At 44.1% G+C, this 24,409-nt stretch overlaps 1 protein-coding gene across 1 annotated transcript in view; it reads left to right on the plus strand.

The window, feature by feature from the left end:
- Window positions 1-24,409, plus strand: part of MYO10 (myosin X) — a gene marked incomplete at its 5' end in the record, with an annotated part of 261,542 nt that overhangs the window by 168,463 nt on the left and 68,670 nt on the right. Inside the window, 2 exon segments of the mRNA NM_174394.2 lie at window positions 647-755; window positions 3,273-3,353. Coding sequence (NP_776819.1) covers window positions 647-755; window positions 3,273-3,353 — 190 coding nt within the window.

A 24,409-nucleotide genomic window follows, 5' to 3' on the forward strand; every position in this document is an offset into this window, starting at 1 on the left:
AAAAAAGCTCCTGAAAAGTCTTCTACTTTGTCCGTAGTGGCAATAGATTTTCCAGAACTTTTTAATAACAACAACAGTGATCATCAACACTTAGGATGGGCCAGGCGTCACACTCAGCCTTCTGCCTCCATTCCTCATTTCATCCTTACCCCAGCTTCCTAGGATACATCCCCAAATGACTCCCATTTCCAAGTGAGAAAACAGGTGTGGAGAGAGACCAGCATCATGTCCGAGTCATACAGCTAGGAAGAGGGGACGGCAGGATTGAACCCAGGTCGGTCTCACTCCTGCCTGGTGCCCTTCCACCTGTTAACTGACTGCATCTTCGCCATGCCGAGCTGCACAGGACAAACACTTCCCTTCCACTGGGCTGCAAGGCTCAGCTCCGGAGTGGCTGGTCACGTGGGTCATTTTCACCATCCTCTTCTCGCCGGCAAGACTCCAGCACTCCGAAGCGGCCACATCTGCTTTCAGTGCCTGAAGCTCCTGGGTGGTGGTGGGTGTGTGAAATCTTGGAACACTGTCTTAGCTCTTGCAGGCCTTGGTGTGTTATTTTCAGTGGGAACCTGCATTATAATTACAGTGATCAAGCACCTAATAATTGGGTGTGCACCCCTCATGGCCCTCCTGCTCTTTGCTCACACAGATTCGACTTCATCTACGACCTCTTCGAACACGTTTCCAGCCGCAATAATCAGGATACCTTGAAATGCGGAAGCAAACACCGGCGGCCCACGGTCAGCTCGCAGTTCAAGGTTAGTTTATGCTGCTGGTCTGGATGGAGCCATCTTTATTGTGACTTTAGGAACTGAAAATCAGAATGAGCATCTATGGGGTCTATGAAAGGGTTCACTTGTTTTCTATCATCCTTTTAAAATAGGGTTTTAGGAAGAAAAATATACTTTTGTTCCCTGAGCCAGATTTTTTTTTAAAAGGTTTTTTTTGTCTTATTAAAGATAAATAACTACTTACTCTAAGTTTGTGAAATAGTCATTCTTCTTAAGGACTGTTTGGTTATTTGGGATTGCTCTGATTTGTATTTAAAGGCTCAGATGCATATAAAATTCCTATGTCTGGATTTTTAAAAAATTTTTCCTCAGTAGATTTACAGTATCATAACTAGGAAGAGTAACCAAGTGCATGGTTAAATAAGATCAGTGTCAGTCACCTTGTCCAGATGTCCAGAATTCAGGGAAAATAAGGAACGTTCTTATCTGCATCATAAATATGTAAGCCTTTTAGACAGTTTAGAGGCACAGCACAAGAAGGCCATTCCTCTAATTTAATTGTCCTGTTTTAGCCCCAGATCCTCACATGAGGGGGAATGGAGGCTTGTCGGTCATCAGACCTTTGTTAAATTTGCTCTCTGGGAGACTCTCTTTCATGTAGCTGCTCAGTTGGGTGCCGTGGGGTTGGGGGATGCTGTGTGAGGTTTGTTGTTCAATGTGTTTGGGGATCAGTTCAACCCACAGTCCCATTGCTGACAGTACTGGCAGGTGTGAGCCAGATAGGATGTATTTTAATAATAGCTTAATAATCACAGCTGCCGTTTATTATATGCTCTTCGGTTACAGTCACGGGGCTGATCCCTTTACATATGCTCTCTTGTTCACTTGGCTTATCATCTTAGAAGTATGTATTATTGTCCCCATTTTACAGATGAAGAGGCTGAGGTTTAGAGAAATGGAGGCTTGCTCAGTCCCTTTGAGGACTGAAGCTAGGATTTAAACGGAACTTGAGTCTATCTGACTCTAAACCCTAGGCTCTTATTCATCCAGTGGGATCATTACATCGTCTTTTACATCGTCTTTTTCTAAGTCCGTGTTGCCTGGAGTTGTCTTAGAAGTTTTTGCGATGTTGGTGACTTAAATTGAACTAGGAATCAGGCAGTGGAAGAGAATGGGCAGAAGTAGAGACAAAGGCAGGAGGCAAGGTCCCAAGTCAGGAATGAGTCCTGTTCCCAGAGGACTGGCCTCCTTGGATGATGATAAATGGGCACCAGAGTATGAGGGGCCGTGAATTCCAGGACATTCCGTCATCGGTGAGAAATCCTAAGGCTTTCTGAGTACAGAAGTAACTAGTCAATGTAGTGGACACCCCAGTTTATTCAACAGCAAAATTATAAGAAGAAACAGACAAATAGAGACTGAGGGAAAACCAACGGATTAAAATAGACTGAAAAGACATATCAACCAACTGCACTGCATGGATCTAATTATTTGCATTCTGATTTCAAAGAATAAACCATTTAAAAAGTATGAAATTTGAGACAGCGGAGTATTTAAAAATGAATCCTGAACTCATTGTACCTTTTCATCTTGATAGTGAGAAATATGTGTTAATTCTTTTCAGGAATGATATTGTGGTTACCTCTGTACATTTTAAAGTATTTAGCCTTTGGTAATACCTACTGAAATGTTAAAGGATGAAATAGCACAGTGTCTGGGATTTGCTTTTCTACTAAAAGTGGGTGTGATGTGGACAGAGCAGGGATCAGATGAGACGAGATTAGCCAGAAGTTGAAGCTGATGACGGGTACTCCTTACATGCTCTGTCTACTTTGGTAAATGTTAAAAATTCTTCACAATTAAAAAAAAAATGTTTTAAAGAAAAGACAGCAGTATTACAGGAGATTGATCTGCCTGGTGATTGAAAGATCATGGTTCAAAGACCAGTGAGATGCTTGTGGAAGCTGTCATTTCCATGGAAATAATGAGGAACAACTCCAAAGGAGAGGTGATAGTTCTCAGGTTTTCTGTATAAATATTGAAATATCCCAGGGTATTTTTTTATTTTTATTTTTTATTTTTTTTGCTGGTTAACAGAAAAGTATTTTTTAAATGGTACTATATCAAAGAAGTAATAAATGTCTGCATATGTGGAATAATTTCTATGATAATTATAATACCTTTATTTTATTAGAATAACATGATTAAAAATCAAAGGGGCTTCCCTGGTGGCTCAAATGGTAAAGAACCTGCCTGCAATGCAGGAAACCCAGGTTTGATCCCTGGGTCAGTCAGCAAGATCTCTTGGAGAAGGGACTGGCTACCCACTCCAGTATATATCAAAGAAGTAACAAATACGTTTTGCATATGTGAAATAGTTCCTATGACAACTATAATACTTTGATTAGAGTGACATGATTAAAAATAAAATCACTATTATTCCTCAGGTTTCTTTTTCTTGTTTCTGATGAGTGCCTAGGGTGCTGAGAAGTTTCAAGACATAAAAAGAGACCAAATCAACCTATACTTTTTTCTTTCTCATAGGACTCCCTGCATTCCTTAATGGCAACGCTAAGCGCCTCTAATCCTTTCTTTGTTCGCTGTATCAAGCCAAACATGCAGAAGGTAAGATTTACGACACTTCTCCCCTGAGACTGTCTTATTTAAGGCCACTGCTTTCTGGCATGGCTACTTGCTGATTTGGTTTCTCCAAAGTTCTTTCATTATAGATGGTTGGAAATGGATGTGACATTATTATAGCATTCAGTGGGAAAAAAATCCCTTTGTCTTTTGGACCTGTTTGCTTTTGAATGATGCCATTACACTTTAGAGAAATCTAGTTTAAAAGGAAACATTGCAAAACCTTGCATTTTTCCTTTAGCATTGCTTTCAGATTCTTGGGCAAGCTCCAGAATGTGGTATATACCTTTTGGAAGAAAAGATTGGTGTGTTTTTTGTTTCAATAGATTTCTTTTTCATTTTTTTGTCTTTTGCTTTATTGTTAAACATGACAAAGAGTCTGTATTCTATGTAGTAAATAATGGATTTCAGGGACTTTAGTTAGTTGTAACTAACTAGAGGACTCCTGTCATCAAAAGTTTTAGTGTCTCGGCTCTCGGTTTTAGATTTTTAATGCCATGCCCTGATCAGAAACAGTGTGAGTTTTATACAGAGAATCTATCTGAAGAAAGAAAAGAAAATGTGTTGTTGTTTGGTCACTAAATGGTGTTCGACTCTTTACAACCCCATGGACTGCAGCAGCCAGGCTCCCCTGTCCTTCATTGTCTCCGGAATTTGCTTAAATTCATGTCCATTGAGTCGGTGATACTATCTAACCATCTCATCCTCTGCCACCTCCATCTCCTTTTGTCTTCAATTAAGAAAATTTAGTATTAGGTGAAAACAGCTGCTCTGTCTAAGGCTAAATGGGTAATTGCCTTCAAGTGCTGTTAAAGAATTGACATGATCTTGATTTGGCAAACATCTGCTCTTAGTCCTGTGAAGAAAGGAAATCCCTTAGCAAAATAATAATGTCAAGGCCCCTCGTGGGGAAGAACTAGATGCCATCTTCATAAGGACTCAGATAAGGAATCTCACCTCGACTGTTTCATGCTCCCTAATGCTGGTGTCCATAACTTTAGTGGTGTGGATCTTTTGTTTTCCAGTTATCTCTGACTTAATACTACAGTAATATTTTCTTTAGAGTTTAAGGTATTTTTTATAAGAACCACAATTCTGAATTCTGTCTTCTAGGAAGCAAAAACTCAACAAGGGGAGATTATAATCTGTTTGGTTTGTTACTCTGAGGTGTGATGGGGAGAATTTGTCATTTGTGTGGCCTAAAGTGACTGAGATTGTGGTTCTGTAGATCTGTGATGACTTACGGTCCATAAGGTCTGGCAGTTGAATTAGTAGCTCATCTTTTTGTTTTTCAAATTTTTAATAAAATGTTTTAGGTTATCACAAAATAACAGCAGCTTAACAATACATAGGTGGTTTTTTGGACAGAATGTTGAAAGTTAATAGCTAAAACATAACTGTGTTCCATGAAGGACCTTTTTGTATAGCCCAGGGAAGTCTGCTCAATGTTCTGTAATGACCTAAATGGGAAAAGAACTTGAAAAAGAGTAGATATATGTATGTGTATTAACTGAATCACTTTGTTGTGCACCTGAAACTAATACAGCATTGTTAATTAACTATGCTCAACATAACAGTTAAACATAACCATGTCCCATGTCAGCTGGTTTATATCCCTTTGCTGTGCCTTATAGAGAAGGCAATGGCACCCCACTCTAGTACTCTTGCCTGGAAAATCCCATGGACGGAGGAGCCTGGTGGGCTGCAGTCCACGGAGTTGCTAAGAGTTGGACACAACTGAGCGACTTCACTTTCACTTTTCACTTTCATGCATTGGAGAAGGAAATGGCAACCCACTCCAGTGTTCTTGCCTGGAGAATCCCAGGGACAGAGGAGCCTGGTGGGCTGCTGTCTATGGGATTGCACAGAGTCACACACGACTGAAGCAACTTAGCAGCAGCAACAGCTGTGCTTTATAAAGCTTCCCTTGTGGCTCAGCTGGGTAAAGAATCTGCCTCAAGTGCGGAAGACCTGGGTTCCATCTCTGGGTTGGGAAGATCCCCTGGAGAAGGGAAAGGCTGCCCACTCCAGTATTCTGGCCTGGAGAATTCCATGGACTGTATAGTCCATGGGGTTGCAAAGAGTCAGACACGACTGAGCGACTTTCACGGTTTCTAAAACCCTAATTGGTGGTATCTACGTGATGGATAGAGGAGCTTTGTGTTTGCATCTACACTTACAGGAGCTGTTAACCCCTGCCAGTGTTTCTTTCCTCTTCATTAGTAGTGCCGTAATTTGTTTTTTATGTATCTTTTAAAAACTAGTTGTTTGGCTGTTCTTTGCCTTGGTTGCAGCTCACGGGATATTCATTGAGGCATGCAGACTCTCAGTGGAGACAGGTGTGCAGGGATCTAGTTACCTAAGCAGGGACTGAACCCAGGCCCCCTGCCCCAGGAGCAGAGAGTCTTACCCACTGGACCACCAGGGACGTCCCAACAATACCGTAGTTTGAACCTGCATGTTTGTCCCAAATTTAAGGCCATGAGTATTGAGATACAACGTACAGCTTTTTTGACAAACCATAGTTTAATTTGGAACTTTTTCTCTCTTCTTAGTGATGTCATAATTGTGCAGTTTTACAGCCGTTGGCATCTTAGATTCAATGAGATGAGGAGAGCCGGCCTTGCCAGGCCTTATTTTTAAGGATAGAAATTTTAACTTTAAAACCTTGGCCCTCCGTGTTTTTGTTTTCCTTCTTGGATGGCATGGAGTTAGTTTTTTTCTTTAAATTGAAATCACTTTTGAAATTAGGCCTGTTTGAAAGCACTTCATTCAGAATGTTGAAGAAACTGCCTCTTTTTGATGTTTAGTTTTCCTTACTGGGATTTGGTTGTGTCTAATTGCTTTAGTGTTTGCATTAAAAAAAAAAAAAAGAGCCAATCCAGCTTCTGGTTCTATTTTTCTTGGCTCACAGCCCTTCCTACCTCCTGACCTATGGCAGGCAGTAATTAATAACCCACCAGGAGATGGACAGGACTGTCAAAGACTTTGGAAACACATCTCGGTACCATTTTAAAGGCACCCAGCAAGTCAGACAGGAGAACTGACTTGTTTGAGGTCTAAGATGTAGGTGTGATACCAAGTGTGAAGGGACTAATTAGACTATGGGAAAGGTAAATTATGACTCGCTTACATTTGTTTAGTTCCATTGGAAATATTGGAGTGTTACTGGTGATGATCTAGGAAATATATGTAAACAACCCTCGTTTGTAGTTTCTTATGACTTTTGTCCGAAGATGAATGCTTCTAGAAATGTCACGGGGAAAATCTTGCTTGTCTTTCCCCAGATGTGGGGAGTGTGTGTTTCCAGGCTTCATCTCATACCTTTCTCAAGTCAGACATTCATCAGGGGGCCTTGAGAGGATGTATTGTTTTTTGGCCATATCACATGGCACGAGGGACCTTCGTTCCCTGACCAGGGGTGGCACCTGTGCCCCCTGCAGTGGAAGCGTGGAGTCCTAACCACTTGACCACCAGAGAAGTCCTGGGGATGTATTTAAAAATGTATGTATATGGAGGTGTTTTGTACATCATTCAGGAATTTAGATCATGGGTTTTGGCAGCTTCTAGAGATTCCTTTTGGGAATTCTGTGACCCGAAAGGGGATGAGAACAATGGCTGTAAAGTCTGTGGCCTCAGGAGAAGCAGGGGAGCTGCCTAAACAGCTCCTTTAGGCACCTGTGCGACACATCCGAGGCTCCCGTGGTGGCCCAGAGAGCATGCACACACGGCTTGTGCGCTCCAGGCTGCTTCCTCTCCTTGGCAAGAACGTGACACTCAGGATGGAGACTTGGCCTGAAGCGTCTAGAAATCCTCTTTGGGGAATATTATGGGTTTTCATTATTGGGGATTTTTATGTTTTGCTTTGAAAAAACTGGTGTGAAAAAGTCCTACGTGTCTGTGCTCAGTCGTGTCCGGCTCTTTGCAACTCTGTGCCCGCCAGGCTCCCTTGTGCATGGGATCTCCCAGGCCAGAATGCTGGAGTGGACTGCCATTTCCTCCTCCAGGGGATCTTCCCGACCCAGGGAGCGAACCTACATCACCTGCATCACAAGCAGATTCTTTACCACTGAGCCACCTGGGAAGCCCAGCGTGTTTTGCTTTGAAAAGCTGGTGTAAGCAGGGAGAATATAACTGATTGCTGAAACGGTTCTGTCAGTTCGGCTATAATAGTCTGTGGGCCTTTGTTGTGAACAATTTGGAGCGAACCTTGGGTATTGTATAGAAGGCACTTTACTAGCGTCACTGGGCAGTCCTCCTGGCACTAAGTCATGAAGAAAGTAAAGGCATACCTCTGGGTAGGGGCTGGCCTGCAGCCAGCTCTTTGCCTCAGAAGACACTGGGGAGTGCAGTCCTCCTGTCAGCTTACAGTCTTCAGTTTACGGAGGACAGGCTTCTCCATCAGATGGTTTTCAATTGGTGATGTGACCGTGTAGCTTTGTCCTATTGTGATTTGCTTGTTGTTGTTCAGTTGCTCAGTCGTGTCCGACTCTTTGCGACCCCACAGACTGCAGCACACCAGGCTTCCCTGTCCATCACCAACTCCCAGAGCTTGCTCAAACTCATGTCCATCGAGCTGGTGATGCCATCCAACCGTCTTATCCTCTTTCATCACCTTCTCCTGCCCTCAGTCTTTCTCAGCATCAGGGTCTTTTCCAATGAGTCAGTTCTTCACATCAGGTGACCAAAGTATTGGAGTTTCAGCTTCAGCATCAGTCCTTCCAATGAATATTCAGGATTGATTTCCTTTAGGATGGATTGGTTGGATCTCCTTGCAGTCGAAGGGACTCTCAAGAGTCTTCTCCAACACCACGGTTCAAAAGCATCAATTCTTCGGTGCTCAGCTTTCTTTATAGTCCAACTTTCACGTCCATGCCTGACCACTGGAAACACCTTGGCTTTGACTAGATGGACCTTTGTGATTTGCTTAGGCAGTAGTAGTTTCTGGCCAGATGTGTCCAGACCAACCCCAGAAGATATCGGTACCAGAGAAAACCTGCTTTGCCTCCTCAGAGTTTCTCCCCCAGGGTGTCCTGTGGCCTGTGATCTCTGCCTTCTCTCCTTGCTTGTTGTTTCAGCAAATAATTTTTAGTCAGAAAAGTCCATTATTAACATTCCTCAGTTCAGAATTAAACAAGGGGACAGACGGATAAATATCAGGAGAGCCTTCCTGGGTGTGAGAACTGGTTCTCTGCACTTCCCACCCCCGAGTGCGAGGCCCACTTGCTACAGGAGCAGCAGGGCGTGTTCTCGCCTGGAGAATTCACAGGACGGTGGAGCCTGGTGGGCTGCAGTCCATGGGGTCGCAGAGTCGGATGCCATGAGCAACTCACTCACTCACTTATTCAGAAAGAAGTACTGGGGTGGAGAAGCCAAAGCTTAAAAGGAAATGTGAAGGATCTGCCTGGCTTTCATCACTCTTCCTTCTGTCTTTTGATATGGGGAACTCTTGGGTTCTAGGCAGAAGCATCTTTGATTCCTGCAGGGTCCCCTTAAGTTTTAACTCCGCATAACCATATCCTCAAAGATTCTATCAGGTCTGCTCTAAAAAGGCAGGATATGGGTCAACTGAATGGCCCTGACGCTGGGGGCCTCTGGGGGGAAGCTTCTAGCAGAGGTGGCTACGTGGAGTCAGGTTTTTCTAAGGGAAGAGGGGTGTCCACGCCAAGGGGAGCTCTGGACCAGGCGTCCCAGGAGGGAAGCCCTGCGGTCTGTGAGTTGGAGTGCAGCCATGTTTGCTGGAAAATGGAACATCCAGTAGGACAGTGGAGCTGGACACACAGGGCTGGCCCCACTGTGATGGCCTTGTCTTAAAGCACCGTCTTCAGGCTCCGAGATACGAGGACAGCCCAACCGTCTCACACCGAAGTCGTCTTCTAGAGACTTCAGGGGAGGCCAGTTTTTCCCCTTAAGTGAGTCCTGCTGACCTGTGTCCCTCTCTTCATGCAGCCGCTGTTGACACCGGCCCAGGTCCCTGTTTAAGACAACACTCAGGACCACACAGCATCTGAGAGTGCCATGTTAGTGTTACAGAAACCGGAGCCTTTTGTTTCCAGAGGCATGGTGATTTAATGAATGGCTTCCTGAATCCGGCACATTTAGTCCCAGGGGTTCGTGTTTGGGTGGCCCCAGGGGTGCTGCCTGCTATGTTTTTCCTTAGGTTTTTTGTTTGTTTTAACAGAGTGTACATGTTAGAAAGTTCTGATACTATTATAGTGCATTTCCTACCTTGACTGTTTTGTCCTGTCTTATTCTTTCTAGATCTTTTCCCCTCTCATTTTACTCATCTTGTTTCTCACGGGCCTTTCTGAGTTTATTCCAGTGACCCTTTACATTCCTTTTTAGGCATTGGTGTCTCTACCCCAGTGCTGTTTTCTGAGTAAGTGAGTGAGCTAGTCGCTCAGTCGTGTCCGACTCTGGACTGTAGCCCACCAGGCTCATCCGTCCATGGAATTAATTCTCCAGGCAAGAATACTGGAGTGGGTAGTCATTCCTTCCTCCAGGGAATCCTCCTGACCCAGGGATTGAACCCGAGTCTGCTGCATTGCCGGCAGATTCTTTACCATCTGAGCCACCAGGGAAGCCCTGGCTGGCTTATTTTCTGAATAAGGTATTCCATAAATACAGAAGATCTTGACCATGTACAGCTTTGCTGGCTGTGTCTTCCATCTTTGCACGCTGCTGTGTAGCCCAGTCTACATCCAGGCCCTCATGTGTGCTCAGTAAATGTTGAATTGAATTGCTTGTCAAAGGACACCATGATTATGCCCATGGTGTGTGAATACTTGACTTTGCCAGAGATAGACTTATGCACCATCTTTAATCCTTACTGCTGTAGGTTTCATTCTAGTTGGGTTATTTCTGGTCTGTTTTTTGCTGGATCATCTTTGATTTCTGCAGTCGGAAGTTACCCTGGGGATAAACCAGTAGGTCAGTATTACAGTGATGTTCTTACTGTGATTCAGCCTTTCTGTGTTAATATGCTGTCTTTCTCTCTCCCAGATGACCCCTTCTCAGATGCAATGTCCCCCACCCCTAGGATCTGGAGCCCTTTGGAAAGAGCCAATCACAGCGCAGGAGACTCATTCACAAATATTGAGAGTTGGCCTTGCTGCTTCATACACAGACGCTCAAATCCTTAAGTGGGATTCCCCTAGGGAATGTGTTCTCTGCCAGGATTTGGTGAGGAGGTTTGGGTGTACAAACCTGCTGGATAACAAGAGTTGAACCTGAAAGGTTAAATGCTATATTTTAGCATTTTGATTGAACTTTCTAGAATTTGGGCTTCCCTTGTGGCTCAGCTGGTAAAGAATCCACCTGCAGTGTGGAATCCCTGGGTTAGGGAGATGCCCTGGAGAAGGGAAAGCCTACCCACTCCAGTATTCTGGCCTGGAAAATTCCATGGATTCTATAGTCCATGGGGTTGCAAAGAGTCGGACACAACTGAGAGACTCTCACTTTTCACTTTCTAGAATTATACATCATCCAGTTCAAACATTATCTATTACCATATTTTATTGACTCAAAGATTCTCATGGTTGTAAAGGCACCATTATTTTATACATCACTCTAAAAGCAGAAGTTGTTCCTAAGCCACTTAGCTACAGCACCATGCTATCCTGTCTCCAGGCACTTGCTTTTGGCTTTGCAAGGGGGGTCGTTGAAATGGTCAATGAAATGGAGGTCGTTTGTCCATCACAGATCCTCGCTCTGCTGGTAAGAGTTACACCTTGTCGCTCCATTTCCAGGCCTTTCTGCAGATAAAATGACTTTCCATTTCTTTGATGACTCTAAAGAGGAATATTTAGGCTACATTTAAAGGCCAGCTGGACTCAGTGCAAGTAGTTCCAATAGTGCCTGTGATTTTCAAAGACAATGAAAAGCTGTAATGAAATCCATGCACATGCGGTATGGAATTGCATCATGATGGCTGTTCAGATGTCAGCAAGCCGTGGACACATTCAGGCGTATGGAGAAAGGAACATTTGCATAAAGAATTGATGAAATATGATCTGTTTGTCCCCTTTAAATGATACACCGAAGGATCCGTCTCCCTCTTCCTAAACTAATCCTCAGGAATGGATAATTTACTCTTTGTTTACACCTAAAGGGACCCTGTTATCTTTTCTTTCTTTTTATGCCCTTACTATTTATGAGAAAGGTCTTCACTCCTACTGAATGAAATCTGCACTTCTTTATCTTCCATTTGCTGATTTTTATCCAGTCACTTGAGATGAAAGTAAAATGGCAAATATTTATTCGTATGAGTATGTCAAATATTTTAAGCTCTGAATAAGTATACATTTTTCCTGGTCTAGTAACCAGCCGCCTGCAAGAAATGTTATCTTAGAATTTTTCCGTCACACATCCCTACATCAAATTGCAGTATCTCTAGGCTCTTGAGGACAGCTGGGTTTGATATGGCTTCGCCTTATTCCTAACTCTGCTTGTGTCTTTCACGCCTTTGATTTTCCTGTTCTTTTCAGTGCAGCTGTTTTCCCACGGCTGCTCTTACCACTGCCACACATGTCCCCAGCTGCCCTCTGCGTGCTCCCCGGTCACCCATGGAACCTGGGTGACTAGGTCATTCATTCATGCACCGCACGAAGGGCACAGGCGGCTCTGCTCACTGCTGCTGAGACACGGGGTGCAAGGTGCCCTGGGTCTGGGGAGTTCTGAAACCCCGAGGACCCGCCCTTTTGGGAAGGAGATTGCGCAGCCGCCCAGGTGCAAGGCCCCTAAAGCACTGGAGTGGAATTGATGTAAGTCAGAGGTGTGTGTGCCCGGTCCGTCCAGCCTCTTATCACCAAGCGGTCATATGGCCTTGGGGTTGTTGCTACTCTCCCAAGTGTGCGTAGTGAAGGTGCCTGCTGAGCCCGCCAGGCTCCTCTGTCCGTGGGATCCTCCAGGCAAGAATACTGGAGTGGGTTGCCATTCCCTTCTCCAGGGGATCTTCCCAACCCAGGGATGGAACCCGGGTCTCCCACTTTGCAGGCAGATTCTTGACTATCTGGGCCACCAGGGAAGCCTCATTCACGAGAGCAGCTGTGAGTATTAAATGAGGTAACAGGGACATGAAACAGCTACACTTCAGTCTAACAGTCCGTAGTTGCATTTCATGTGTGGGGTGAAAAATATGCTCCTTTCATCCTCACAGTTTTACCCCCCGTTTAAGCTGAATCACGGAAAATCTCAGACTGTGTCCAGACCTCCTCCTTTTGGAGTTTAGTTTTAAATAGAATACTTTTGGAAGATTGTTGTGTAACCAGCTTCTTAATCTTTTTTTTTTTTTTTTCCATTTAGCCTTTGACATGGTTATGGATGAACATTTTAATTTCTTTTTTTTTTTTTTTAAAGGAACACATTTGAGTCAGTTGTAGTGAGATGGGTGAACCTAGAGCCTGTTACACAGAGGGAAGTACATCAGAAAGAGAAAAACAAATACCGTATATTAACCCAGATATATGGAATCAAGGAAAATGGTACTATGAACCTACTTGCAGGGCAGGAATAGAGACACGGACGTAGAGAACAGGTTTTTGGACACAGCAGGGGAAGGAGAGGGTGGGAGGAGTTGGGAGAGTAACATTGAAACGTATACATGTACATTATCATATGTAAAATAGAGAGCTAATAGGAAATTGCTCTTTAACACAGGGAGCTCAGTGGGTTGCTCTGTGACAACCTAGAGGGGTGGGTGGGGAGGGTGGGGTGAGGTCCAAGAGGGCGGGGACATACGTACACCTGTGGCTGATTGATGCTGATGTGTGGCAGAAGCCAACACAATATTGTAAGGCAGTTATCCTCCGGTTGAAACGTGGGGCTTCCCTAGTGGGTCAGACAGTAAAGAATCTGCCTGCAATGCAGGAGACCTGGGTTTGATTCCTAGCTCAGAAAGATCCCTTGGAGAAGCAATATTCTTTTTTTTTTTTTAATGCTATGGCTTTTGCAATCTTTTTTTTTTTTTTTTTTACATTTTATTTTATTTTTAAACTTTACATAATTGTATTAGTTTTGCCAAATATCAAAGAATCCCATGGACAGAGGAGCCTGTGGACTCTGGGGTCACAGAGAGTTGGACATGACTGAGCACCAACATCCTCCAATTAAAAATAAAGAATGAATAAACCTTATTTTTTAGAATATTTTAAAATTTACAGAAAATTTGAGCATAGAGTACAAAGAGTTCCCATATTACTCTCCCCTCCAACACACAGACACACACACAATTTCTCCTGTTAGGCACCTCTTATGTTAGTGTACATTTGTTACCATTAGTGAACCAATATTGATCCATTATTATTGAAATCGAAAATTATCATTAAAGTTCACTGTGTTGTAGATTCTTTGAGTTTTGACAAAGGCGTACCATCGTGATGTGTCAAAATATTAATGTTCATCATCTGTTTACAACCTGGTGAGCACTTTTTCAGGTAATATTGTATAAGAATAGGATGGTTTCGATTGCCTGGCCAAGTGATGAAGACTGAGAATGAAGTTTCTGTGGTTCACAGTCTGATTGATATTGCTTTATAGTTGTTGAGTCACTCAGTTGTATCCGACTCTTTTGCTCCCCCATGGACTGTAGCCCCTTAGGTTCCTCTGTCCATGGGATTCTCCATAACTGGAGTGGGTTGCCATTTCCTTCTCCAGGGGATCTCCTGACCCAGGGATCGAACCCACATCTCCTGCATTGCAGGCGGGTTCTTTACCACTGAGCCACTGCTTTATTGAAGAGAGACTAAATGAAAAAATGGAGACACAGAGAGAGCAAAGGAGAACCCAGGAGCCAGGGTTTTTTTTAGAACTGTCTGGATTATCAGACTGACTCCGCCCCACATTCACTTAGTCTTACAGCCTTTTGTGATGATGCTTTCTCTGCATCCATACTGGACAAAGCCCCCTTGAAAGCAGTAACCTTCCAGAACTCTTCCTGTTGTTCTGATTGCGACTCCTGTCGCCTCTTCTCCTGGAACCAGAGCACTCATCGCCTGCATCTGTGATTTTTGAGACCATCACCTAACCACAGTCTAAGAAAAGACAGCTCTACCTTTTCAGGAAACGTTAGTAGGGGAAGCCTTAAAGCTACCATTCTTCTCCCTAAACAAAACAATCCCACTAAACCCCTCAGTGGTCACTTGAATCCTGTTTACTGAGTCGTCATGGCAACTATTCAGGAGCCAAATGCAAAGACCAGGATAAATAGCCATAAATGAAGCAGGGCTCAAGGGAGGGCTGCTGTTGTCAGGGTGGAGTTTCCAAGGTCACCACTAAATTGTGGCGTTTTGTCCCGGGACATTTTTTTTTTCTTTTTAATATTAATCATCTTTGAAAAGTCAGACTTTTTGGACCTTCCTAATGTCTCCGCACACGTGTTGGCGCGTAGAAGGTGATTCGTTTGCTTCTACGGTCGAAAGTGTCTCGGGCAGTTGCTCTCCCGCCCCAGCCTCGCCAGGCTGGACTTCTTTCAGTAAAATCAGGAATTGAACAAGCAGGGCCCAAGACACCACATAAAAGACTGCGAAGCTGAAGAAAGCCGGTTTTTGTGTCTGCGGGCTCAGATGCTTGCAGCCCGGACTGCTAAAGATGCAGCCGTTTACAGTGGACAAAAGCTGAAGGGGGCAAGAGAGACCCAAGGTAGGGTTTTTTCCTCTTTATTTGCGCTGTTTAAAAGTTTCACGATGATCGCAGTTCTGAAATTTGTCAAGCCTGAGGAAAACAGGTTTTTTGCTGTTTTCCTCAGGTTTCCCTGAGCAGCAGAAGTGTTTAGTTTCTAAACAAATGGGTAAGTGCTGATTTTGATTGTATATGCAAGTCTGAACTACTGTTGCTGTGTAAAAACAAAAGACTTAACCACATGGATAAGGCATTGGTGATGCAGTGTATTTTGTTTATGGAATTCGCCTTTTATAGGAAAAAAAATCATTTATATTATTAGGTCGCTCTGAGAAATGATGAAGGGGGAGGGTGTTCTTTTGTTTGAATTTGTGATGTCAAAGAAGTTCCCTTTGGAAGAGTATATGCTATAGTTCTGGGGCTTTTTCTTGCCCTGTGCTTTATACCAACCTTTAAAGAAATGGGCACAAGAATCAGCATCTTTCTAAGTTGGATTATGAACTGGCTGGTACACAAGGCTGGAACTGGGAGAAGTTACGGGAACTGAATGGTCATTTGTTGAACATCCTGTGCTTGTTTCATGCAAGCGTGAACTTGCTGATATTTTGCAATCTGCCTGGAGAAACCTGGTAAGACTCATTTTCTTGAGATCCTCTTGTTCCTCGGAGTAGAAGTCCCTAAAGATTTAAAGAACATAATAAAAGAGCGTCTGAAATGCTAATCTCTGCCTCTACTGCCACCTGAATGTGTTTAGCTGATTTCTATTCAGTTGCTAAAAGTGCCCTTTAAGAGAATAAGTGTTTTAAATGTGAAGGTGGGCTTTCATATTAAACTGACTTGCATTTAAAAGAAATGAATGATAATGTGGCTGACTGCCGCTTAGCCAAATCTGCCTTCACAGAAATAAATTCCTAGTGCCAAGTGAAAGCTGAATGTTAGAATGTTTTATTTTTAACCGTGAGTTTTTTCAACCTTGTGTGTTAGTCGCTATGTTGTGTCCGACTCTGCGACCCTGTGGACTGTACCATTGGAGTCTCTTCTGTCCATGGAGTTTTCCAGGCAAGAATACTGGAGTGGGTTGCCATTCCCTTCTCCAGGATGTCTTCCTGACCCAGAGATTGAACCTGGGTCTCCTGCATTGCAGGCATTTGAGCCACCATAGGGGAAATTAATTAGACATAACATTGATAACCATCATAAGGGAAGGATGAAGTGCCACATGTTTCTGGCTCTTTCATTGTATTGGACTTCTGGGTTTTCTCGCCTGTCTTTCTGTGCTTCAATATATGGAACCCCAGTTCCAGAATCCTATTGTTTGCAGTGAGAAAATACACTCCCTGTTGGATGAATAATATTTCACCGTGAAGAGTACCATGGCATGGTGAAAAGCATGTTGGCAAAGGCAGCCCAACCCACCTGCTTACTTCCCACCTAGAAGATGCCATCTGCCATAACAGGGTACATGTCTCCCCTGTTCCCACCATGCCAGAGAGCCATGCCACCACCTCCCTGCACCCTCCAGGGGTGCATTTTTATTTTGGTTGGTCTTGATGAACTTCTTGAATAGCATCCAACCAAAGTGAGTGATAGTTGCTCAGTCATGCCTGACTCTTTGCAAGCCCATGGACTGTAGCCTGCCAGGCTTCTCTGTCCATGGAATTCTCCAGGCAAGACTACTGGAGTGGATTGCCATTTCCTTCTCCAGGGGATCTTCCCGACCCAGGGATCCTGCATTGCAGGAGAGTCTTTACCATCTAAGCCACAGTGTTTGAGCCAACCCCAGTCCCAGACTACCTGTCAGTCACAGGCAGGCTGGTGTGTGTGGGGGTGTGTGTTTTCTAGCCTAAGTGGCTTTGCATTAGTAGTTTCACGAGCAGCCTCCTTAATGTGTGATTTCTGTTTGTGACTTTGTTGTAAAGCATGCCCTGCTCACCCAGGATCTGGATAAAGGGTTCTAAAAGCTGTGTTTCTCCTCAGCGACCTTAGAGCGAAGGGTCCAGGTTTTGGAGCCCAGAGGGTGGGCGCTGGGGCTGATTGCAGTGTGGTGCCTAGGCTCAGAGTCTCGTGTCCCTGGGTTTCCTCACGGCCTTGGAGAAAGGCCTTGGAGAAAGCTGGGTCTGCCACCTTCTCTCCTCAGCACTTCCCTGTGCTGGCCTTTGACCCTGGGGAGTTTCCTGTTTTCCTTCCTCAGGCCAGTTCTTTCCCTGATACTCAAAAATACTACTGCCATGAAGAGTAGCTATAATAAAAACATTATCACAGAAGTCATTAGGTTTTTCTTCCACCCCTCTCCAATACAAAGACCATACTTATTGATCATAAAATATTTGGAAACAGTGCAGAATCCCCAAAAAATCTCCTTACATTTACCTATAATTTTACTACCAAGAGACAATCCTGCTTACATTTTGTTGAATGTGTAGTTTTTTCTTTAAACTGGGATCGTGGTCAACCTTTTTTTTTTAACCAATAGATTCTTATTGAAGTATAGTTGATTCACAATGTCGTGCTAATTTCTGTTGTACAGTAAAGTGATTGTAACATATATACATTCTTTTTTAAAAAAATTCTTTTTCCATTATTATCACAGGATTTTGAATATAGTTCCCTGTGCTATACATATGCAGTAGGATCTTGTTGTTTATCCATTTTATGTGTAGAAGTTGACATCTGCTAACCCCAGCCTCCCACTCATTACCTCCCTTAACCCCCTCCCCGTCAGCAAACACCTGTCTGTTCTTTGTCCATGAGTCGGTTTCTGTTGTGTAGATGGGTTCGTTTGTGTCGTATTTTCGATTCCACATGTAAGTGATATCACCTGGCATTTGTCTTTCTCTGCACTTTGGTGCAGTGATCTCCGGTTGCATCCACGTTGCTGCAGGGGGCATTACTTCATTCTTTTGTATGGCTGAGTAGTCTTCCGTTGTATATATGTACCACATCTTTATCCGTTCACCTATCGACATGGAAGTTGTTTCTGTCTCGGCTATTGCGAATAGTGCTGCTGTGAACATAGTTCAGTTCAGTCGCTCAGTTGTGTCTGACTCTCTGCGACCCCATGAATCGCAGCAGGCCAGGCCTCCCTGTCCATCACCAACTCCCGGAGTTCACTCAGACTCACGTCCATCGGGTCAGTGATGCCATCCAGCCATCTCATCCTCTGTCGTCCCCTTCTCCTCCTGCCCCCAATCCCTCCCAGCATCAGAGTCTTTTCCAGTGAGTCAACTCTTCACATGAGGTGGCCAAAGTACTGGAGTTTAAGCTTCAGCATCATTCCTTCCAAAGAACACCCAAGACTGATCTCCTTTAGAATGGACTGGTTGGATCTCCTTGCAGTCCAAGGGACTCTCTATGAACATAGGGGGTGCATTAATTTTTTTGAATTGTAGTTTTGTCTGAATATGGTGGCTTAGATGGTAAAGAATCTGCCCTGCAGTGTGGGAGACCCAGGTTCAATCCCCTGGGTCAGGAACATCCCCTGGAAAAGGAAACTGCAACCTACTCCAGTGTTCTTGTCTGGAAAATCCCATGAATGGAGGAGCCTGGCAGGCTAGTCCATGGGGTCAAAAAGAGTTGGACGTGACTGAGTGACTTCACTTTGGATATATACCCAGGATTGGAATTGCTAGATCATATGGTAATTTTGTTTTTAGTAACTTACTTTTTTTATTAATATATCTTAAAACATTCCTGTGCTTTTTTCCATGACTATATAATTATCAGTGGTGGTGCTTTAAGTCAAATTTCTATTGTTGGATTATTTCTTTTATTTCTTGTTGTAAACAGTGCTGCTTAGTATATTATCCACATGTGTGTAAATACTTGTGTTCATTTAAGACTGTTTCCTTAAGGTAAATTGTCAGAAGTTTATTTGCTAAAATGTGAGTCTGCACATTGTTATGCTGTTGATGTATACACACATGGGCAGCATGCCTTTCATTAAGGCCAACAACCAGAAAAGCTTTTCCAGAGTATAATAATGGATTTAGAGCTTTAATATGTAAAGAGCCCTCACCAATCAATAAGAAAATAATAAATATTTTAGCAGAAAAATGAGTAAAACACATGAGCAAGAAATTTTCAAAAGTTATAATACAAATGGGAAATAACCTGACAACCTCAATAGTATCATCAAAGAAGTAAAATGTAAAATAGTGAGATAACATTGCCGATGTGAAGACTGGATGAGTTTTTGGTTTTCTGTTATCAGTAACACATCCCAGAGACTGTGACTGAGAAAACTCGCATTCATGTACTTTGCCGCTGGAAGTTTAAATTGTTGCAGGCTTTCTGAAGAACAGTCTCACCTTGTCGTCTTGGTTTAACATTTTCTTGCTTCTCCCAAGACCATAGCCCATCATTTTCCCTCTGTTGGGCTGTAAAGAGTTCCTTCTCCTTGGAGCCCATCTCCTGGCTGACACTTTTGATCTCAGGTGGCCTCAGTCTGCAGTGGCTTGAAGCGGGGTTTGGGTTCCCACCCAGAGACTGAGGTCAGGTTGCGGCAGTGAAAGCTCCATATCCTACCCACTAGACCCGTGGTCAGTGACAAGGGCCCTGGCCTTTTGGCTTTGCAGAAAAAAATTCCCACAAAGATGGAAAGTAGTGAAGTAGTAAAGTATTTATTAAGAGGAGAAGAGTACAGTACATATGGGTAGACACACAGGCAGACTCAAAGAGAGTCACCGAGTCCCGGCCTTGTGGCAGTTTGAATTACTCTCATGGGGCACTTCTTCCGGGTTTCCTTTGGCCAGTCATTTTGATTTGCCTGATTCACAGCCCATGTTTGATATCTCTCAGGGTCCTCCCATGTATGCACGTGCATCTTTTAGCCAAGGTGGATTCTACTGAAAAGGCCTGTGGGTAGCTTAACATCACTCACTCCCCTTTGACCTCCAAGGAGCCTTTCTGCGCTGTATGATCAGGGAGGTCTCTTGACTTCAAGATTGAGAAATTTGCGATCTGGGCAGGGCCCAGCCACCTCTCTTAACTGTCCTGTTCTCGTCTTGGAGTTTCATCCACAGGGAAAGAATTCCCTGTCACTTTACCCTGGGGGTCCCATCTAGTAAGTGTTAGTTGCTCAGTCGTGTCCAGCTCTTTGCGACCCCCTGGACTGTAGCCCTCCAGGCTTCTCTGTCCACGGGAATTCCCAAAGAAAACTGGAGTGGATAGCCATTCCCTTTTCTAGGGAATCTTCCCAACCCAGGGATCGAATCCGGGTCTCCTGCATTGCAGGTGGATTCTTTACCATCTAAGGCACCAGGGAAGACATACACCTCCTGTATTTAAATATACGTATTTATTTATGTAAAAGAAAGAAGGGGTAGGAATGACTAAGAGCTTCAATTGAGTGGCCTTCTTTTCAGTGCTGAAACATTTCTGAAAAGAGGCCATGCCCGTTTTCTTATTTCCGAGGTTCTGCCATCCAGGCTGCCTCTGCCTCTGTCTTGCTGAAAGCTTGCAGGTACAGTTTTTCCCTGCCCTGCCCTCCTAATCCCTACCTCCCACCCCTGTGGCATCACCAGCCACCCCCTCCTTCCTGGCACTTCTCTGACCAAGCCTCTCCCCCTCCCGCTCTTAACTGGTTCCCTGGGTGTGGGCTTGGCCAAGGGCCTGCTCTCACCTCCTCACCTGTGCTGTTCCCATAGGAACACTCACTCCTGTCCTGCTCTCAGCCCAGGTGAGTACCTTTCCCTTGTGTTTTTCCAGCCCCAAACCCCCCTCTAAGCTTTGGCCTCCTAGTCCAGCTTTGTAACCTACTTTTTTTTTTTTCCCTGAGTTGTGCTTCAAACTTGAAAGGTGTCCATAATTGGATTTCACAGCCTTTTCCTTCCACCTCCTTGTTTAAATATTTTTTAATGTATCAGTTTGGGGTAGAGTGTCTCAACCTTGGCACTGTTGACCCAGTTCTCTGCTGGCGGTGGGGTGGGGGTTCTGTCCAGTGCATCTTATAAGGATTTGTAACAACAGCCATAGATGCTAGGACCAAACCACTCTCCCCCAAGCGTCCCCCAGAGGGCAGAATTACCCTTGGCTGAAAGTCACTGGGTTAAGATATCAATGCTGATTATTTCTTGGGCTTTATCCTTATTTTTCCATTGTTCTTGGTAAAAGAAAAATAACATCCACAATTGAATTTTTATTATAACACATGTTATGACTTTGGACCTTGTTTTAACTGTTGAATTTATGGTGAAAAGAGTATCCTTTCACATTTTTCACAGGTATTGAGTCATTAAGTGAAACATATATTACTGTTTTGTTTCCTCGTACGTAGTACTAGAAAATTTTAAATTTGTGGGGAGCTGTGGAGCACCCTGAGTATCAGTGTGCCCTGAAGGATTACGTAACTGCCCTGTGCTATCTGCTTGCTCAGATGAATGGCTGCCCTAATTTCAGCCACTGTGAAAGGATAAAACAGCCCATTAAAGTGCGCCAGATGCTTCGTTTGCCAGTATTTCACTTAAAAGGGGATACTGTTCAGCTTTCGAATTCTGTGATAGACTCAGAGTTTGCCTTTATGAAATGACAGTGTCCGTGTTAAAAATGCGGTGAACATTTCACCAGGGAACAAATGTTTCGGATACTGTTTAGCAATGCTTTTGTAAACAGTCTCTTTAGAAACCAGAAGATGAAGTTTGAATATGCACAAGAAGTTTGAGTTCCTGCGATTTCGGCCTTTGTGCTTTAGGCACAGGACGGAGGCTTGAATATGAAATCTTTCAGGCATCCCTTGATGTTGTTTTCAACGGAACAGTTTAAATAAGGTGGTAACACATATGAGTAATTATTGTTGTTCATTCGCTCAGTAGTGTCCGATTCTTTGTGATCCCAGGGACTGCAGCACGCCAGGCTTCCCTGTCCTCCACCATCTCCTGGAGTTTGCTCAGATGTGTATCTGTTGAGTCGATGGTGCCATATAAGTAGAGGATGGTTTAAATAAGGTTGTTACACTACAGAAGTGAGGACTGAGGCCAATTGTGCTGAGCCAGTGAAACCAACCCCAAATGTAAAGAATCTTTAATATGTTGATTGTGGCTTGAGAAATTACAGAAGGGAAATTAGCCTGGCTTGGCTTCTTTTTCTTTCTCTTTTCCTTTTGTTGATTTTGGTATTAACTCTGAAAAGTTGGCCTCCGTGTTTGATTCCATGCCTTCATTACATCGATTCCAATGAAGCGTGGACTGTTCAGTTTACACTGAGCTGCGGGTGCATACGGAGGCACCCCGGAGAGCCTTCTGCTTGGAGGTGCCTTGCAGATTAGGAAAGTGAGTCCTGAGTGGAGGTGGAAGGGCAGGTCGGACCTGCTGGTGGTGTCACGTGACTTGGATTTCCAGGTTCAGACGCAGCCCGTTAGTGCCGGGGTCTGGGATCAGATGTACGAAACACTGCAAATCTCAGTGCCGCTAACCAGCTCTTGGACCAGTGATGTCTGTCGCCTCATTGCATCAGCACACGGTCCACTCCTGCTCAGGAGCGCTGGCTGCTGTGCTGGGCCATTTCCCGGTTCACACAGGCTTGGGGCTCTGCCAGTGTCGACTGAGTTAAAGCCTTTCCCTTCTCATGCCTGATCAAACACACACACACACACACAAATGAACTACAAACAATCGGCACTTGTTCTGCATTACTCACCTTGCCTGCCCAGAGCACATCCACTCTCCCTGTTACAACATGTTGGCATGAAGTATTGAAACAGTTGAGAAAGAGGTTTGGGAATATTTGAAGGGCTTTTAGCGACTGACGAGGGTGTGCAGGCTTTTCTCTTCTTGGTTCTGCTTTGAGCCTAAAACCCGGATTGCCCTCTGTTCGGTGCTGCACAGTCAGTAAACTGTAGAGCTGAGAGCAGGTGTAGAGAGAGATGAATAGACTAACGGACATATCGTCACTTGTTCAGTCGCTCGATCGTGTCTGACTCTCTGCGGCCCCATAGTTTTGAAAGTACTGACCTTCCACCTCCTTGATTACACTTATTCCTAACCATTTTATTGTTTTTGATGGTACTGTGGATGGGATGGAGCTTGTTGGTGTTCACTCGCTTGGTCGGGTTTGCTCAAACGCCTGTCCATTGAGTTGGTGATGCCATCTAACCATCTCATCCTCTGTCGCCCCCTTCTCCTCCTGACGTATGGGCATAGATGAAGCAATGCTCTTTGGTTGACTAGTAACTGTATTTGAGGGGTTGGGTGCAAAAGTACAGAAGGAAATGAACTGATGAATAGGTTGTCTCTAAATCATTTCCATTTCAGTTAATAAATCATGTTTTGGCCTCAGATATAGATGATGAGGCCAAATCATGGATGTGGGAAAAGATGAAGCCAGACCCAGGAGGACTTGTGAGAACAGTCACCAGTGTACGATGTGTCTCTCCACCACACTGGTCCCACCAGGCCTGGTCCCGTGGTTTTGTGGCCTGAATCACAAAAGATAAGCTCTAATTCAAACCTAATCCCAGCCTGCCCAGTGACTCTATAGTGGTCAGTTAACCTGGGCCTGTTTTTCTACACATTCTAGGACTAATAGCGTAAGGTTTTATGATTCTCAGGGGACAAGTTGATTGTATTTCTGTTTGCTAGTGAATAAAGCAATCTGTCCTTCAGACACTCTATAGTACACAGACTGATAAAACTGGTTAATCTTTCAACAGTTCTAGATTAAAATGATTAGCGAAGACGTATTAGAAGCCATGTAGTGTGGTGGACAGAGTGAAGTCTTATAGGAAATGCTGGACTCCCTGCCTTTCACCAGTCATGTGACACTGGTGTAGCCACTCGAGTTGCCTCCTTGATGGTGTGAGGACCGAAGTCACCCATTTTTAAGGTGGTTGCAAGGTTAACTGTGATCATGTCTGTTGGCTCAGATTCTGGCACACACTGGCCAACGCTGGTCATGGTGGTAGATAAATAATAGTGATCATACTTGTCTCTCTGGAAAGAGACAACACCTGTGTGTTGGTGGAGCCCTTCCACACTGACTGTGGCTGTCCCATCATGAAGAGGCTTTTGTTTCCTCTTGAACTTGTTCACCACTTTCTTAACTTAGGACCACATCCTCAGATAGAATTTATGAAGGGCATAACATCAATATGGGGTAGATGTATGGAAAAGTAAATTCATGGAAAAAGTATTACCAGAACCCTGAAAACTATGCTTTAAATCTAAGAATGGGAAACATCAGTTCAGTCACTCAGTCATGTCTGACTCTGCGACCCCATGGACTGCAGAACGCCAGGCCTCCCTGTCTATCACCAACTCCCAGAGTTTACTTAAATTCATGTCCATTGAGTTGGTGATGCCATCCAACCATCTCATCCTCTGTCGTCCCCTTCTCCTCCCACCTTCAATCTTTCCCAGCATCAGGGTCTTTTCAAATGAGTCAGTCCTTCACATCAGGTGGCCAAAGTATTGGAGCTTCAATATCAGTCCTTC

The sequence above is a fragment of the Bos taurus genome, chromosome 20 (assembly GCF_002263795.3).
Source record: "Bos taurus isolate L1 Dominette 01449 registration number 42190680 breed Hereford chromosome 20, ARS-UCD2.0, whole genome shotgun sequence".
In the NCBI taxonomy this organism is placed as follows: domain Eukaryota; kingdom Metazoa; phylum Chordata; class Mammalia; order Artiodactyla; family Bovidae; genus Bos; species Bos taurus.